The sequence below is a fragment of the Pipistrellus kuhlii genome, unplaced genomic scaffold (genome assembly GCF_014108245.1).
Source record: "Pipistrellus kuhlii isolate mPipKuh1 unplaced genomic scaffold, mPipKuh1.p scaffold_m20_p_1, whole genome shotgun sequence".
Classification (NCBI taxonomy): domain Eukaryota; kingdom Metazoa; phylum Chordata; class Mammalia; order Chiroptera; family Vespertilionidae; genus Pipistrellus; species Pipistrellus kuhlii.
In genome coordinates, this window is record NW_023425404.1 from 77,771,555 (window position 1) to 77,788,115 (window position 16,561).

At 39.6% G+C, this 16,561-nt stretch overlaps 1 protein-coding gene across 5 annotated transcripts in view; it reads right to left on the reverse strand.

Moving 5' to 3' along the window:
- Window positions 1-2,794: 2,794 nt before the first annotated feature.
- Window positions 2,795-16,561, reverse strand: part of CDC123 (cell division cycle 123) — a 60,517-nt gene continuing 46,750 nt past the window's right edge. For 4 of the 5 annotated variants that reach the window (XM_045585760.1, XM_036452848.2, XM_045585761.1 and 1 more), the window contains 3 exons: window positions 7,754-7,882; window positions 3,845-3,982; window positions 2,795-3,040 (listed from right to left, as the gene is read on the reverse strand). In XM_045585760.1, the coding sequence (XP_045441716.1) occupies window positions 3,014-3,040; window positions 3,845-3,982; window positions 7,754-7,882 (294 nt within the window). In that variant the 3' untranslated portion in view covers window positions 2,795-3,013. The remainder of the gene's footprint in view (window positions 3,041-3,844; window positions 3,983-7,753; window positions 7,883-16,561) is intronic. The other variant, XM_036452865.2, reaches the window with a different exon arrangement.

Consider the following 16,561-nt stretch of genomic DNA (forward strand, 5'->3'; position numbering starts at 1 on the left):
GAATTGAACCTGGGACCTTTCAGTCCGCAGGCTGACACTCCATCCACTGAGCCAAACCAGTTTCAGCGCCCTATATTTAATATTAACATCAGGATAGTACACTAAAATCCAAACTCATAAATGCCTAGGTGGTCCTCACGCCCTTGCGTGACACCCTCACATCATCACAAGATGGCCGCCCTCACATGGTCACAAAATGACTGCCACAACATGGCCAGCAGGGGAGGGCAGTTGGGAGCAAATAGGCCAGCAGAGGACAGTTGTGGGTGATCAGGCTAGCAGGGGAGAGCAGTTATCGGTGAACAAGCCAGCAGGGGAGGGCTGTTGGGGATCATCAGGCTGGCAGTGGAGGGCAGTTGGGGGCAACTGGGCTGGTAGGGGAGCAGTTAGGCATCAATCAGGTCGGCAGGGAAGCAGTTAGGGGCAATCAGGCAGGCAGGAGGGTGGTTAGGAGCCAGGAGTCCTGGATTGTGAGGGTGATATCTGACTGCCAGTTTAGGGCCGATCACCGGGACAACCCCTGAGGGGACCCAGATTGGAGAGGGTGCAGGCTGGGCTGAGGGACTCCCCCGCAGCCCCCCTTACAAATTTCATGCACCGGGCCTCTAGTCTATATATAAAAGGATAATATGCTAAGTGTCTGACTGCTCATTATGACGCACACTGACGACTAGTGGGCAGATGCTCAATGCAGGAGCTATGTGACACACATTGGCCATTTATAGAGAAATGGCACTGTGGACCAGGCACCGACAAAGCAACACTCAGCTTCCCCCAAGTGGGACACAGACCCCGCCACCACCCTAGAGCAACACCACACCAAATCACAGCCAACACTGCCAAGACTCCATGGTGCAAAATGTGGCTCACAGCCCAGCCCAGCCTAGAAACAGTGGCTGTGGGCGCCGGGTAAAGACATCACCTAGCTTCCTCTCCCTAGCGATTGGCCTTCTTGGAGTTTTTTCAGCCCAGGAACACGACTTGTTTTATAGCCAGGTGGAAACATTTCACGCTTTAACCAAATGTCTGTGAAGCATTTTCCTGTGCCTCATCTCATTTGTTCCTCACAGAAGTCCTGGTGTAGATAGATAGGAAACTCAGTGGAATCTTATTTTCTTTTCATTAGCTGGAAAATGGAGATTTAGAAAGCTTAGAAACTTAACCCTATTGAAAAAAAGTAAGAAATGATAAACCTTGAAAATGACTTCAGACTTTCTCACTGCACAGAATATAGTCAAACACTGCTGCAGTTAAATATTTTACCCTTGTTCTCCCTGCGTGATTTACAATAATAATCTTCTTTGTGGTGATATTTACTACTGTGTTGCTGACAATTACCTGAAAGAGAAGTTGGGGTGCTTCACTGGGCTGGACAAAGTTTAGCTACATCAGAAAGCAGGTCTAATTAAGCAAGTTTATATGTATATATAAAAGGCTAAGTTGACTCGCACATGTGCTATATATATAAACCTCTCGCTGGTGTGTCATTGTCAATCGTGAATTTGATTGGCACTTTTGTCATAGAGAAAGGGTGGGTAGTGATATTAAAATTCTTCTAGTTAATTTCCTTTCAATGTGCATAAATTCATGTACGGGAACACTAAATTTAATAAACAATGAACAAAAATCACATTTTAAATGTAAAGTGAGAATTGAACTCAATTTCTCTAAGGAAATTAGTGCAAAAATTAGACCTCAGAAATGGCATTTGAGCCGAAGCCGGTTTGGCTCAGTGGTAGAGCGTCGGTCTGCGGACTGAAAGGTCCCAGGTTCGATTCCGGTCAAGGGCATGTACATTGGTTGCGGGCACATCCCCAGTAGGGGGTGTGCAAAAGGCAGCTGGTCGATGTTTCTCTCTCATCGATGTTTCTAGCTCTCTATGTCTCTCCCTTCCTCCTCTCTGTGAAATATCAATAAAATATATTAAAAAAAAAAAAAAAAAGAAATGGCATTTGAGACACTGAGTACAAAGATTACAACTTGATCTTTCTATTTAGAAGATGAATATCAAGGAATTATAACTGAGAAACCACACAGAAAGGTACAGTTTTGAGATAGTGTAAAACGGAAGGATCTGTTACAGCATTATACATAAGCTGACTTAACTATACAAAGACGGTGGCTCCACATCTTCCTTGGACAGCTCTCATATGTGTCTCCCGTGCTAAGAAACATCCCTCCAACTAGTGAAATATTATTTGATATCAAGTTAAATAGATACTCAGGGCAATGGTGATATCTGTCTCTTCAAACTTCTGTGACGTAAAATAACTCAAAGAGCACACAGCAGTGTCTTGCATGTAGTCAGTGCCCAGGCACTATGATGGCACCATGATCATCCTCATCAATCAGGCCACCGAAAAAGCACTAAAATGGCGGCCTAAAAAGTGAATCTACCTCCCAACAATTCCAGTATTTTTTTAAAATGCCAACTTCTAATTAAATCTGTGTTAGTTTTACTGACATAGGATATATTGAGATGGTTGTAATATACTGAATTTTTCAAGGTTATTTTAGTTTGAGGTGTCTGCATTCTTTTAGTTATACCCAAATTGAAGCTAAACTGACAGAAAGATTATATGAAAATCCTCTGAGTAGGAAAAATATTTTCTATAGTAATATGAGGTTCTATTTTTTTAATGGAAAAGGAATGATTAAGAAAGAATCCACTTCTGTATAACAAATATAAATTTTCCCATCTGCCTGATAGGTATAAAAATAGCATAAGAAACAGATACATCTAAATAGACTGAGAAAGGTATTTCACAGAAATTATGTCATCATCAGAACAGTATGCTTTCCTAAATTTAAATTCTATTTATTATGTTATTTTTACAAGTAGCAAAGTCCCTGTTTTTCCCCCAGTTTAATATGCATGAATATAAAAAGCAACTGATTTCCACGTTGCCCACCCCACCCACCGACTGGGTTACTAGGAAGCTGTGGGTCATGAACAGTTCCTGAAGGAGCGGTGGTTTCCTCCTTAACTTGGTCTTGAACTCCAGCACTCTACTCACTCATCCTCTTGCTGATTTCTTTTCTGAAAGAAAAGAAGGAAACCAAGACTACATTAAAATAACACATTCTAACTGGCATATTTGTTCACCTAGAGTCACTTGTTCTGTCAGCAAGTTTTATTTTCTAGAGGCCTTGCCAAATTATCATGGAAAAACATGCCTGGACTTATTTACTCAAATAGTTTACCACTTTGGTTCCAGAGTATGTTATCCTCAGGCCTTTGAATATTTTCTATTCTCTCTTATACAGGTGTAAACCTTCCCATCCAGAAACACACACAAATATACATATTCACTTTCTTCCTTGAGTCACCACAGCAGAGCTCTGATCTTCTCTTAGCCCTGTAACCTCTAGTAGACATACTTTAAAATTAGAAGTATTGTGGAAATTATGCAAAAAGCATGCACATCATAAAAACATTTTTGCCATTCTCATTATTAAATAAGTTATTCCTTCAGTTCATATTACATGATCACTTTAAGTGACCTAATTCAGTACTTCTGTTTCTAAAGTAAAATAAAAGTTTAGGTAGAGCCTGTCCGATGTGGCTCAGTGGTTGAGCGTCAACCTATGAACAGGAGGTCATGTTTTGATTCCCACTCAGGGCACATGCTCAGGTTGTGGGCTCAATCCCCAGGTAGGGGGCATGTAGGAGGCAGCTGATGATTCTCCCCCATCATTGATGTTTCTATATCTCTCTCCCTCTCTCTTCCTCTATGAAATCAATAAATATATATACTTTTTAAAGTCTAAGTAGAATAAAACTAAGATGAAATATTAAAAAGCCAATTTGAAAACAAAGATGCTAAGTACACATAGACTTTACCAGCTTAAGGAAATCGATGAGTTTGTGAGCATCTTCTCCAGTAGAGAGGTCTACAAAGTCCTTGGGCATTCGATAACTTAGATAGGGACTTGGCTGGACTGTAGCTTCACTGTTTGTACAACGGAAAGCTGGAAAATCCTTTACAAAAAGAAGGGGAAAAAAGAGGGGGGGGGGGGAGTCTGTGAGAATTTTAAGTCTCTTCTCTAAACTGAAAAAGGTTCTATCATAACAATTTCAACTTCATCTTCTTTTTTGTACTAGGCAAGAAAGAAATAAGATTATGAAGTAAAAGAAGGCACCAATGGCTCAAAAACATCTTTAGATATTCAATATAACATAAACATGGGTATCTGCAAACAGTGTCCTGGAGGGCGAGGCCAATCCCTAAGAGCTACCTGCCTGCAGCCCGAGTGTGATACAAACAGGGTGTGTGTCTCTGTAGTTCCCAATGGGTCACAGGCTGCAGGCTACTTACTGCCTCGAGCAATCTCATCCGAACCAGAATGCTTTATAAATATTATCACTTTCTTCAGGTGCAGTTAAGATTTATTGGCTTAATAGTAAGGGCAAGCAAATGCTTTGAATTCCTAACACCTTAATACTTCTTTTATGTCATTTACCTTATTTATGTATCTGTCTCATTACCTACACAAAACTGCAAGCAACACTGCAAATTCAAGTATCATCCTGAACAAGTCTTTACATTCTTTCATGTACAGTTGCCCTTAACAACAGGGAGGGTGGCGGCACCGACCACTTGAGCACTTGAAAATCTCCATGTAACTACAATCGGCCTCAGCGTATGCAGATCCCAACCGCAGAGCTGACCCTCGAGCAATGTGGGTTTGAACTGCATGGGTCAATTGGAAAAATATCCAATGTAAGTGGACACACGCAGTTGAAACTCATGTTGTTCAAGGATCAGCTGTATCTGCTTAGAGGCTGCATATGATATTTACATGCTGCCTTGTGTCAAATAGGGTTTCACACTCCATGGTGACAGATACCTCGCTGAGGGATGGATGAGTCTGGAAGATGGAGACAGGCCAGAAGCTTGAATGGAGCAAGACCTAGAAAGCAGGCCATAGTTTTGACAGACAGACCAATCATCTGACAGATATTTATGAAATACCTACTTTGTACTGGACCTTTTCCTAGGTATGGAAGATAAACCGATAAACAAGATAGACAGCCAATCAGCAAGCAAACAAATAAACTAATAGGATTATTTCAGATAGTACAAAATGTTACAAAAACAAAGCCACAGACTGCTATCACAGAGAACCAGGTGGTCTGCCAGGGAAAACCTTGCTAAAGAGGGGATGTCTGGACTGAGAGATGGAAAGTATGACAGAATTAGCCCGGAGGTCTGTGAGCAGAGCACAGCTCTGAAGGCAGTGGAACAACCAGTGCAGAGAGGCAGGGCTTGGAGCTTCAAGAAACAGAGGACAGGTAGGTTTCTATGGAGTGAAAATAGGCAGGAAGTGACGCTGAGCAAAGGCAGGACCCAGTTCCTGTTTCCCCAACTGCCAATATAATGCTGTTTAAATTAAGCAAAAAAAAGAAAGAAGGGAGAAAGGAGAGATAGAGAAAGGAAAAAGAAAGATCTGATCATATTATTTTGGATCATAGATTCAACCTTGTACAAACTGTTTCTATTCAATAACGGTGTCCTTCATATTTATAAATAACCCTGTGCTGAATAATTTACATTCTTCTCCTAGACACTCCACTTTAACAGCCCACAACTGTACGATGCCATCAGGGACAAAATTCCTTCTCTCACTAACTCAACACTCATTAGTTGTGCCTGGCATTGAGCTAAGCCCTCAGCTACGTGGAGAGCAAGAGACTCTATCCCTGGAGTCAGAGCTTGCAGTCTAAAGCAGGACACAGGCAAGGCAACAGGCAGGCATCACGTAGTGGCAAGCGCCTTGATAGGGGAAAAATCTAGTTGAGCCAGATCTAGAGAAACGGGACCAAAGAAGGCCCAGGACAGAGTAATGATGAAAAAGATCATTTCAAAGATGGACAAAGGGAAAGATGGTCACACTGAAGGCAAAGCAGCAGCCAGAAGAAACCCAGAAGGAAGACGTGTCAGGGAAGCTGGGGGAAGAGATGCTATAAGAACAAGAGGGAAACATGTCCAAACGGTGGCGAGTGGTTGAGTGAGAGAAGAGCAGTGGGACGTTCACTGGAATTAGCAACAAAGCAGGGGAGCCCTTGCTAAGAGCAGTCGATGTGGGTGGCAGGGACTGAGGCTCACTGGGCTGGGGAGTGACAGGTGAGACGGGTGAGAAGCAGCAGGAAGCAAGGACAGATGACCATGTAAGGAAGTGGCTGTGACGGATATACAATTACTCTGTAGTTACAAAAAAAGCAAGTTACATAGCAGCATGAGGGAAACTAGTATGATCCCACTATGTAAAAAAATGTATGATGCATCCATAGAAAAAAATGTCTGGAGAATATATTAACTCAAGTGATAAAAATGACTATTTGGAGGTGGCAGGATTTCCAGTCTTACCTTTCTCTTTTTTTTAAATGACCACGCTAAACAACAAACCCCTGTTTTAATTTTAATTTTTTGTTAATCTTCACTGAGGATATTTTTTCCATTGATTTTCAGAGAGAGTGGAAGGGGGGGAGGGAGGACAGAGAGAGAGAGAAACATCGATGAGCGATGAGAAAGAAAAAAGAAAGATCTGATCATATTATTTGGATCATAGATTCAACCTTGTACAAACTGTTTCTATTCAATAACGGTGTCCATATTTATAAATAACCCTGTGCTGAATAGTTTACATCGTTTGAATCTATGATCCAAATAACATCGTTTGCTTGCCTCCCACATGTGCCCTAACCAGGGATTCGAACCTGGAACCCAGGTACATGGCCTAGACCAGGTATCGAACCCCAGATCCTTCAGTGTGTGGGCCAATGCTCTAACCACTGAGAACACCGGCCAGGGCAAAAACAACTGTTTTTAAAAAGATGTAAAATACCCAAATACTCACAAGACTAAATTAAAAACTTGAGATACATAAGTTCATATGTAGTGTAATCTCATTTATTTAAGCACGTTTATTTGTATGTGGAAAAGGCATGTTAGTATTAAAATATAAGCAGTGGGTCTCAAGGCAGTAGCTTTAAGGGTAATTTTAGAATTTTCTTTAAAAATGAGCAGGTAGTACTTTTATAGGAAGAACAAAGCTTTCCAAAGTCGTCGTTTCAAGAAAGTTTGGCTGTGATGCAAAGGAAAGGAGACAGTAGCGAGGCTTAAAGATTTTAAGATGAGAGATCTGAACATGATTAACTGCTGAGAGCTGGGAGCTGGTAGACAGAAAGAGACAGGAGAAACAGGAAAGAAGATACATGACAGCACAAAGCATGTGGAGAGATGGGAGGCGGTGGAGGTGAGACTTAGGACGGCTGCAGACAAGGTTGGAGGCTTACTGACAATGAAACTGAGTGATCCCACCAATGAATTATCTTTTCTTTTGGAGAAGGATGTGAAATCTCTGCCGAGAAGAGAAGGAAGCCAGAGGTTCAGAGGAGCATGGAAAGATGTGAAATTGCCACTGTGGCTGATGGAAGAGGAGCTGATGAGGGAAACAAGACAGTGTAATTAGCACCCACTTGAACTTGGGGTCAAGGATGCAGGTGCCAAGAAGAAAAATTATCAGAAAAAATACATATCAGATGACCGTTATTTCTTTAAATGAAGTTAAATGAATGAAGCACTTGCACACCCTTTCTCACTCACCTCTATAGGCAAGAATCTATTAGTAAATTTGTCATATTCTGTACTTCCCAAGGGTACAAGTCACTGCCTGTCCAAGTGCCTACAGAACTAGCAATTGTTAAGATTAAAATATTTCCTTTACGTTTTTACTTTTACTGTCTTACCTGCTCCAGAGCATCTCCTTCACTAAAATCGCCTTTTAAGTTTCGTTCAGATATCAGCTCTTCCCAAGTAAACAGCAGTGAATCTGTTACCTCACCAAATGGATTAAAATCGATTAGCCACACCTTCCCCTGTAGGACAGAGAGAAAAATTAAGAGGCATAGACTAAAATCAAACATTTATGCTCTATAAGCTGTCCTCTAGGTCCCACCAGAGAAAGTCCTCCAGGTTTCATTGAAAAAGGGCTACAGCTTTATCTAAAGGGAAGTTCTGTAAAAGAGAGACCTAGAAAATAAAAGCCTGACAAAGACATAGATTTCAAGTCCTGCTTGGATCACATGAAAATTTTAGGTAAAAAATCCAAACAGGAAAAAGGAAAATTTCACAAGAAGTTAAACCAAGCATGACCAAATGCTTTCAGGGGGTATCTCTGATCATCTTTCAAGATTACCTTCGCCCTACAGAGGAAGGAAAGAGCCGGAAGTTCCAGAGACACCATTCCTTTCCCCCGAAGGCCGCTGCTGCCAAGGATGCATGTTTTTTTTAAGCATTTTTTTTTTATAGAAAGAAGAATGGAAATGCTCAGCTTTCTTTAACTTTAATGTAATATTGGTTTGTCTATATGTTAGAGCACATGAAGGGGAGATCTAAAAAATACATCAACTTTTAAGAGAAATGTCTAACTTTTTGTACTCTGAGAGCAGAGGTGGGCAATATGACAGCTCCAGGCTCAGAGAAAGGATCCCCCTGAGCTGGTCAGACTGAGTTCAATTAGAGTCAGGAGCACCTCGGCATAAAGGGCAGGGTGCTGACATGACAGCACTGGGACCTGAAGTCCTGCCAAGAGACTGAAGCCAACAGATAACCACAGAGACACAGTGACATTTAGTATCGATAATAACCGTTTCCTTCAAAATTTTATCTTTGCTCCTCTTGATTTTTCTCAAAATGTTCATATCATTGCATCGTTGTTGGGTTTTTTTGTTGTTGATAATTAGGTTTTCCTGTAAATGTGTAGTTATCATGTTTTCAATGTCTGCATGAGTGTGTAAAATTTCATATGCCTAATGAACTAGTTTGTCGAGCCACCATTACCAATATCTAGCACTGTTTCTCATCTCAGTTAAAGAAAAAATATTAAGAAATATCTAATTAGGAGTTGCTTCCAACAGCTGAAACATCTGGTAAGTGGCAAAGAACCATTGCCAGAAGTTGCACCACACACCATTGGGTTTCTTAGTTTATATAATCCCAGGAGAAAGCCTACAACTCCTCAGGCTGCTTGAATTGCTTCCCCACAGCAGTTCGGCACCCTCTCGCACAGTCCGTTACTGTGAAATAATGTCAGCCATCAACTTCTTGGTATAAAGTCAGCTTTGCTTTTGGAGCATTAACTAAGATGTCTTTGACATGCTATGTGTTATTTTAACAAAATGGGTATTTTCTAACTTTCAAACACTTTCTACTTGAGTTTTATAACCAGTAAAACCATCTCATTATAAAAAGAAAACACTATTAGGCCAATTAATATAGGAATATTATGTTCTATAAAAATATGGCATACTGTAAAAATAATTAAAACTTAAACAGATCACTACTTTTAGAACTAGTAATGGGCAGTTTGTTCTATAATTCAGAAGACATTCTCTAACTCAATGAAAAATAAAAGCACCTGTAATCAGGTATAAAACTATCAAGATGAGGATCTTATAGCTAGAACATGGTTTCAGGTGATAGCTCAGACAGGAGACATCCTGAGAAATTCTATTTTTAGGCAGTCATTGAGATAAGATCGGCCCTTCCTGAAATCTACCAGACCAGCCCCACAGCCCAAATAAATCTCTGTGCGCTAGAAAGACACTGTGCCAGGCACTGGGGCGTAAAGACTAATAACACAGAATCTACTCCTCCAGAGAGCTCAGTCCAGAACCAGGGGATACACACACACACACACACACACACACACACACACACGCACACGAGAAATAAAAACCATCCTTCAATCACAGTACACGGGGAAATAATCCAATAGAGATGTGAACAGGGTATTGTGAGACTAGTAGAATGTAAGGAGAACCTACCTACTCTGCATGGTGAAGCTGGAAAAGCTCCCCTTAGTAACTTGGAATTTGAAGATGATGGATGATGATCTGGGAGGAGGGTGGATGGTGGGAGGAAAGCAGACCATTTCAGGGGGAACAACAATAAAAACTAACAGGTGTGAAGGCCATGAAAAGACAGTCCACTCTGGACACAGGTTATTTTCTAGAGTGTAAAATATAAGGGGGTCCCAGAAAATTATGGAATTTCAAAAATCTCTAGTTCTAAATCAGATGAAATTATGGTTAAAATAATCCCTTTAATAAAATAAGATTTTGAAAGGGGGTCCCAGGCACCAGAAATTAGGAGGAACCTAAAAAACAGAAGCAATCATACAAACGTGCAGTTGGCGAGCCTCCTACCAGGAAGCTCAGGGCGGGGGTTTAACATGCGCACAGGAACAGGAGACTAGCCACAAGAAGGGAATCAGAACCAAGAAGTAACTCTGGAGGGCTGCCACGTCAGTAAAGGGAGTTTAAGATAAAACTAATGATTGGAAAAGAACAAAGAAGCCTGCCTGCCTTTCTCTGACCGGGGTCTGGGAATGTGGAAGAAGTGAAGTACTTGAAACTGAGAATCTTTGAGATTCTCACAGATTAAAAACAAAACAAACAAACCTAAAAACAAGCTCACTGAAGATGAACCCATGGTAAAATAGACTAGTTTACAAAACCAAAAATAATCAAAATGAATGAGAATATGCAAATAGAGCAACCAAAGGTTAAAGCCCCAAGAACTGAGGAAAATCATCATCAACCTAAGGGAGAATCTATACTAATAAAAGGGTAATATGCTAATTAGACCGGATAGACTGGATGTCTCCTGGACAAAGCCACTGAGGCTGCGAGGGCTGAGGAGGGTCGGCAGCCACAGCAGCCAGCAGTGGCAGCAGCAACAGGGTTATGGGGCTGTCTTCTTCCCCTGATCAGCCTGGCTACCTCCCACAGAGGGAGGCTAGAGGTAGTAGCAGTAGCGGCAAGGTTATGGGGGCAGTGCCTTCCCATGATTGGTCTGATTGCTGCCCGCACAGGGAGCAGACTGTGGCTTAGCCCACTCCCCATGCCCACCTCCCAGAGCATGAATTTTCATGCACCGGACCTCTAGTATAAAATAAAGATATTAGTGTTAGGACAACAGGGTAAAAATCCAGAAAAAGACAGATCCATATCACACACCAGGGAAAATGCAAAGTAGATCAAAGATTTAAATATACATGCAATAAGTCATAAAAGCTAAAAAATAAATGGAGGTATTTTTTAAAATTATGACTCTAATTCAGAAGTCATAAAATAAATAACATTTTATCTTCATGGTAAAAGACTAATAAAATGGGATAATCCTATTCCTATATTTTAAAGGATAATAAATAAGACAATAAAAAATGGAAAACACATAGAAATGATCCCTACAAAAGATAAAATGCATCCAAAACATAATAAGAAAAAAAGAAAATGAAACTATACTGAAACATCACTTTTCATCTATCATACTCTGTGGGCAAGCTTTAAGGAAATATCCAGGTACATTTCTGGTGGAATTACTTGGTGTAGCTTCTACAAAGGATAATCAAAATTAAAATACATTTAGCCTTTTGAGCTAGCAATCCCATTTCTAGGAATTTACCCTGTAGATATACTTGCAGATGTATGAAGTAAAATATATATCGGATGTTCATCACAGCACAATTTGCAAAAGTCTAGAAAGAACTTATGTGTTCGTCTATAGTGAAGTAGCTAAACAAACTGGACGGTGTATCCACAGCACAAAACACTGTGCCACAGCAGTAAATTGGAAAGCTCTCAAAGATACATTGTTTTTTAAAAATGTTTTAAAAGCAAGGTGCAGACTGTATATAATATGCTAACTCTATATAAGAAAAATGAAAAAATAAGTACATTACCTTTTTGGGGGCATCAAGAAATACTGGAAGGATATAAAAAAATGAATAAAAGTGAACTTGCAGGAGAGCAGAGGGTCAAGGGTATATTTTCACACTGATTTTTTAAGCAGTGTAAATGTATTATAAATTAAAAACTTAAAAATAACTCAGTAGGTTTACAAAGCAGTGCTTTCCAAGGGTTAGAGTTCTGGGAGGTTCATCAGGAAATTTGGGGAGTGAAGCAGTTCTACATCATCATTATAATAGTAATTATTAGGTCTAGTAATAATTAATGTCGTTTTCTAATACTTTAAATCAAATTTATTTAAACAATACAACAAAATTTAATCAACAATATAGTTGCCGTTGTTTTCTACTACTTGTGCCCAATGCTCAGGAAGCATTTTAATCCCTCTGTTGTAAAATTCTTGTGATTTTGATGCAAAAAATTCGGTCAATGCATTTTTGAGGCATTCTTCATTATTACAATAAATTTTTTTCCAAGAAGAAAGTTTTGCAAAGAACGAAACAAATGGTAATCGGAAGGGACAATATCAGGAGAATATGCAGGTTGAGGGAGAACTTCCCATTCCAACTGGCGCAGTTTTTCAGCAGTGATTCTTGCAGTATGCGGTCGTGCGTTATCGTGGTGAAGAATTACACCCTTCCGATTAATCAGCGTGGGTTCTTTTTCTCTTAAAGCTTGGGCTAACCTTTCCAATTGGGCACTATACACTGCACTTGTAATGGTTTGGTTAGATGGTAAAAGTTCATAATGAAGAATTCCTTTAAAATTCCACCAAACACACAACATCACTTTTTTCGCATGCAAGTCAGGTTTTGGCGTGGGCTGCGGAGCCTCATTTTTGTCCAACCATTGAGGCCGCCTTTTCAAATTAACATACAGCACCCATTTTTCATCTCCGGTAACAATTTGCTCTAAAAACGGCAAACGGTTTTGACGAGAGAGGAGCGAACTGCAAATTGTGACTCTTTGATTACTGTTGTCGGTCAACTCATGAGGAACCCATTTTCCAAACTTTTGGACTTTGCCAAGTGCACGCAATTGATTGGAAATTGTTTTTTGTGAACAATTTAAAGTTGTCGCAAGCTCTTGTTGGGTAATTTGAGGATTTTGCACCAAAAGAGCTTGAAGAGCTTCTTGATCAAAATTGGACACACGGCTTCGACCACTCTTGTCATCTAACGAAAACTTTCCCTCGCGAAATTTCTCAAACCAACGCTGGCATTTTCTGGCGCTAACTGCATCTTGACCAAGAGCACTACAGATGTTTTTTGCAGCCTCACTTGCTTTTCTTCCTAATTGGAACTCGTAAAGCATGCAGTGCCGAATATGCTCTTCATCCGCCATCTTCTTAGCCCTAGTTTTGCAACAAAAACCAAACCAAACACAAACTTTTTCAAGCAAAACTTGTTAATTGCACTTCACACGTTCTGTAGATACCACGTGTTTGAAGGTTATGTCAATACAAGTCAACGCCAAGCAAGATTTTAAACGAATGTTTAAAAACGACATTAATTATTACTAGACCGATACACAACCAGCTGTGTTCTTCAAACTCATAGAACTATACACTAAAAAGGGTCAATGCCAACTCTATATAAATTATATCTCAAAAAGATCTAAAGAAAAAAGATCAGCAGTTTTAAATGATTTAAAATATAATGGAAATCAAAACCCTAAAACACAAGATAATATCCTATACAATAAAAGGCTAATATGCAAGTCAATTGACCAGTGGAACCACCGGTTGCCATGACACACACTGACAACCATGGGACAGACGCTCAATGCAGGAGCTGCCTCCTGGTGGTCAGTGCGCTCCCACAGTGGGAAAGCCGCTCAACCAGAAGCCAGACTCACAGCTGGTGAGCAAGAGGCGGTGGAGGGAGCCTCTTCCACATCCACAGCAGCGCTAAGGATGTCTGACTGCCAGCCTAGGACTCCTCCCCATAGGGAAGGGGCCTCAGACATCAGTCGGACATCTCCCAAGGACTCCCAAACTGTAAGAGGGTGCAGACTGGGCTGAGGCACCCCTCCTCCCACCACTGTAAGAATTTCATGCACCAGGCCTCTAGTGAAAAGATAAATAGATTTTAAAAGTAATCAAATAGAACTTATAGAAATGAAAAATACAGCTAATATAATTTAAAACCTAGTGAGTAGGTTAAATAGATCAGACAAAGCTGAAAGTGAACTAGTAAACTGGTACATCTGAGAAAACATAAAACACAGTACAGAGAGATAAAGAGGTAGAAAATGAGAAGTCAAGAGACAAGAAGATAAAGTGAGAAGCTCTAACATACCTAACTATAAATAAAGTTTCAAAGGCTAAAAGATAGAAGAGGCCATACTGATAAGACAGCTCAACATTCTCCACAATTAACAAAGGAAGTGAATTCTTGGATCTAGAAAGCATTATCCCAAAAAAGAAAAGAAGCCAAAGAACAATGGAACAGTGTCTTCAAAGTGCTGAGGCCACCGAAATGGTCAACTGAAAAATTCTATGCCCAGCTAAGCCTGTCATCATGCATGAAGGTAAACAAAATCTTTTCCAGCCAAGCCAAAGGCTAAGGAGTTTTATTACTGAAGAATATACTGCTAGGAAGAACTGGATCCGGAAAGCAGTGAGAGGCAAGAAGCAGCGGTACAAAGACACTGAACAGCAACAAGCATGACTAAGTTAGGGGTATAAACACCACGTAAACTAAGCATCAGACATCACGTGAAGCCGGCATGGCTCAGTGGTTGTCAACCTATGAACGAGGAGATCACTCAGTCCCTGGCCAGGGCACATGCCCGAGTTGTGGGCTCAGTCCCCCCCCAGGGTGGGGCGTGCAGGAGGCAGCTGATCAATAATGATTCCCTCTCATCATTAATCTCGCCCTTCCTCTCTGAAATCAATAAAAATATATCTAAAAAATAAAAATCAGACATCACATGTAAGACAAAAGCAGATGCTGGGAATTAGTGTACGAAAGTCATTGTATCACAAAAACAACAGGATATAAAGTTAACTTCAGAGCTTATTAAATATCTATGTTAAGATTTAGTTGTTAATTTCTACCAAAATTAACAGAAATAAGAAACTAAACTTCAAAATTATTGGCTGGGGGAGGGGGAGGAAGGGAGTATGGAGGGGTGAGGAGGAAGAATAAAGAAAAACCAGTAATATAAATTAAAAGAAAAAAGGCATAGGAAAGCAAAGCAAACTGAAATTCAAGATAAGATAGTGAAAAACATTCAAATATCCAATGTAATAAATGTAAACAATACTTGACAGTTAAAACCAGAAAATATCAGTAATTAAAAACACAAAACCGGTAATATATTACTTATAAGACCTGTGCACACACCTAAAACCTAACAGCTATTAAAAAAAATGACTGAAAAAGATAAATTCTAAGACCAAAAGAAAACTGTAATAACACAGTCAATATCAGAGCAAAACATACTTTAATGCCAAAAGCACAAAAGCATTCTTAGGGATAGAATCACTGCCTGACCATGAGAATTCACTGGGAAAACAAAGCCACTGTGAACTAGCATTTGTTGAAAAATATAACCTTAAAGTCTATAACACAAAAGCTAAAAGAATTAGAAAGAGGAGATGTTAACATAAACTTGTTCAGTAACTGATAAATTAAGTAGAGAGAAAAAATTAAGATTTTTTTACAGTTTTAAAAAATATTTTTGTATGTAAAGGTTAAACATACACAAAAGTAGAAAAAATCGTTTAAAGAACCCAATGTATCTAACACTCAGTTTCCAGTAATCTTGTTGATCCCCATGGCTGATCTTTCATCTAGATCCCAAAATCTGTATTATTTTGAAGGTATTGTCAGGCATCATTTCATTCATGAGATACAAAAGACTTTAACAACATTACTAAGCTTAATCGAACAAACAGCTGCAGAAACCTGACACACATTAGAAACTGTGGTTCTTTTTCAATCATACATAGAACAGCTATAAAAAAGTGACCAAGTTGCAAAGCCAATCTCAACAGCATTAAAGACTCAAGACCAGACACAGTACCAGGACAGTAATATAAGGGACCTGGAATAATTTTTCAAATATCTAAGGGCAATTACTCTAAATTCTAGTGGTGCAAGAGCATCACTTACAGAGCATCTTACAATACATGTTCCGACCATTGCTTTACATACATGAAATTAGAATCTATCAACACTGACTCAACTTGCTAGCCACAGTAAGAAAGCAGACACATCAAAATATTGCCAAGCCCACACACTTTAGATATATTTCATGAGACCACATAAAATAAGAGTTAATTTTCCTTATGAAAAGTCACAAAAATACATATTTAAGAAAGTGCCTAACAAATGGTGAAACTAACTAAATGCAAATTAGTTTTACATCATGGTTTAAATCTCAGAAACTTTCAGGGTGTTTATACCGGTATGTTTCTCACTTTAAAAATATTCAATAATTTTCATTGTGTAAGATCATAGCAGTAATTACTTATGCACGTCTCCAACTTCAATTAAGACATTTGCAGAACTGGATATTTGCCAGGGAAATATTGAGAGACTGGTAAATTCCAAATTTTCAAATGCCATTATTATAGTTGCATTAACACATAGTTGCTTCAATTTTAATATCTGTAAACTGGGAACAAATAATATGTACCTCACAGGGGTATATGGATTGAGATACTGAATTAAATGAGAATAAAGCTCTTCTGTGCTGCACATTCAGGGCAAAGGGCTAAGTTTACTCCCTAATTGACTTGATCCAGCTTGCCACCATGCCAATACCCTGGGTTTCAAGTCTTGAGATTAAGCT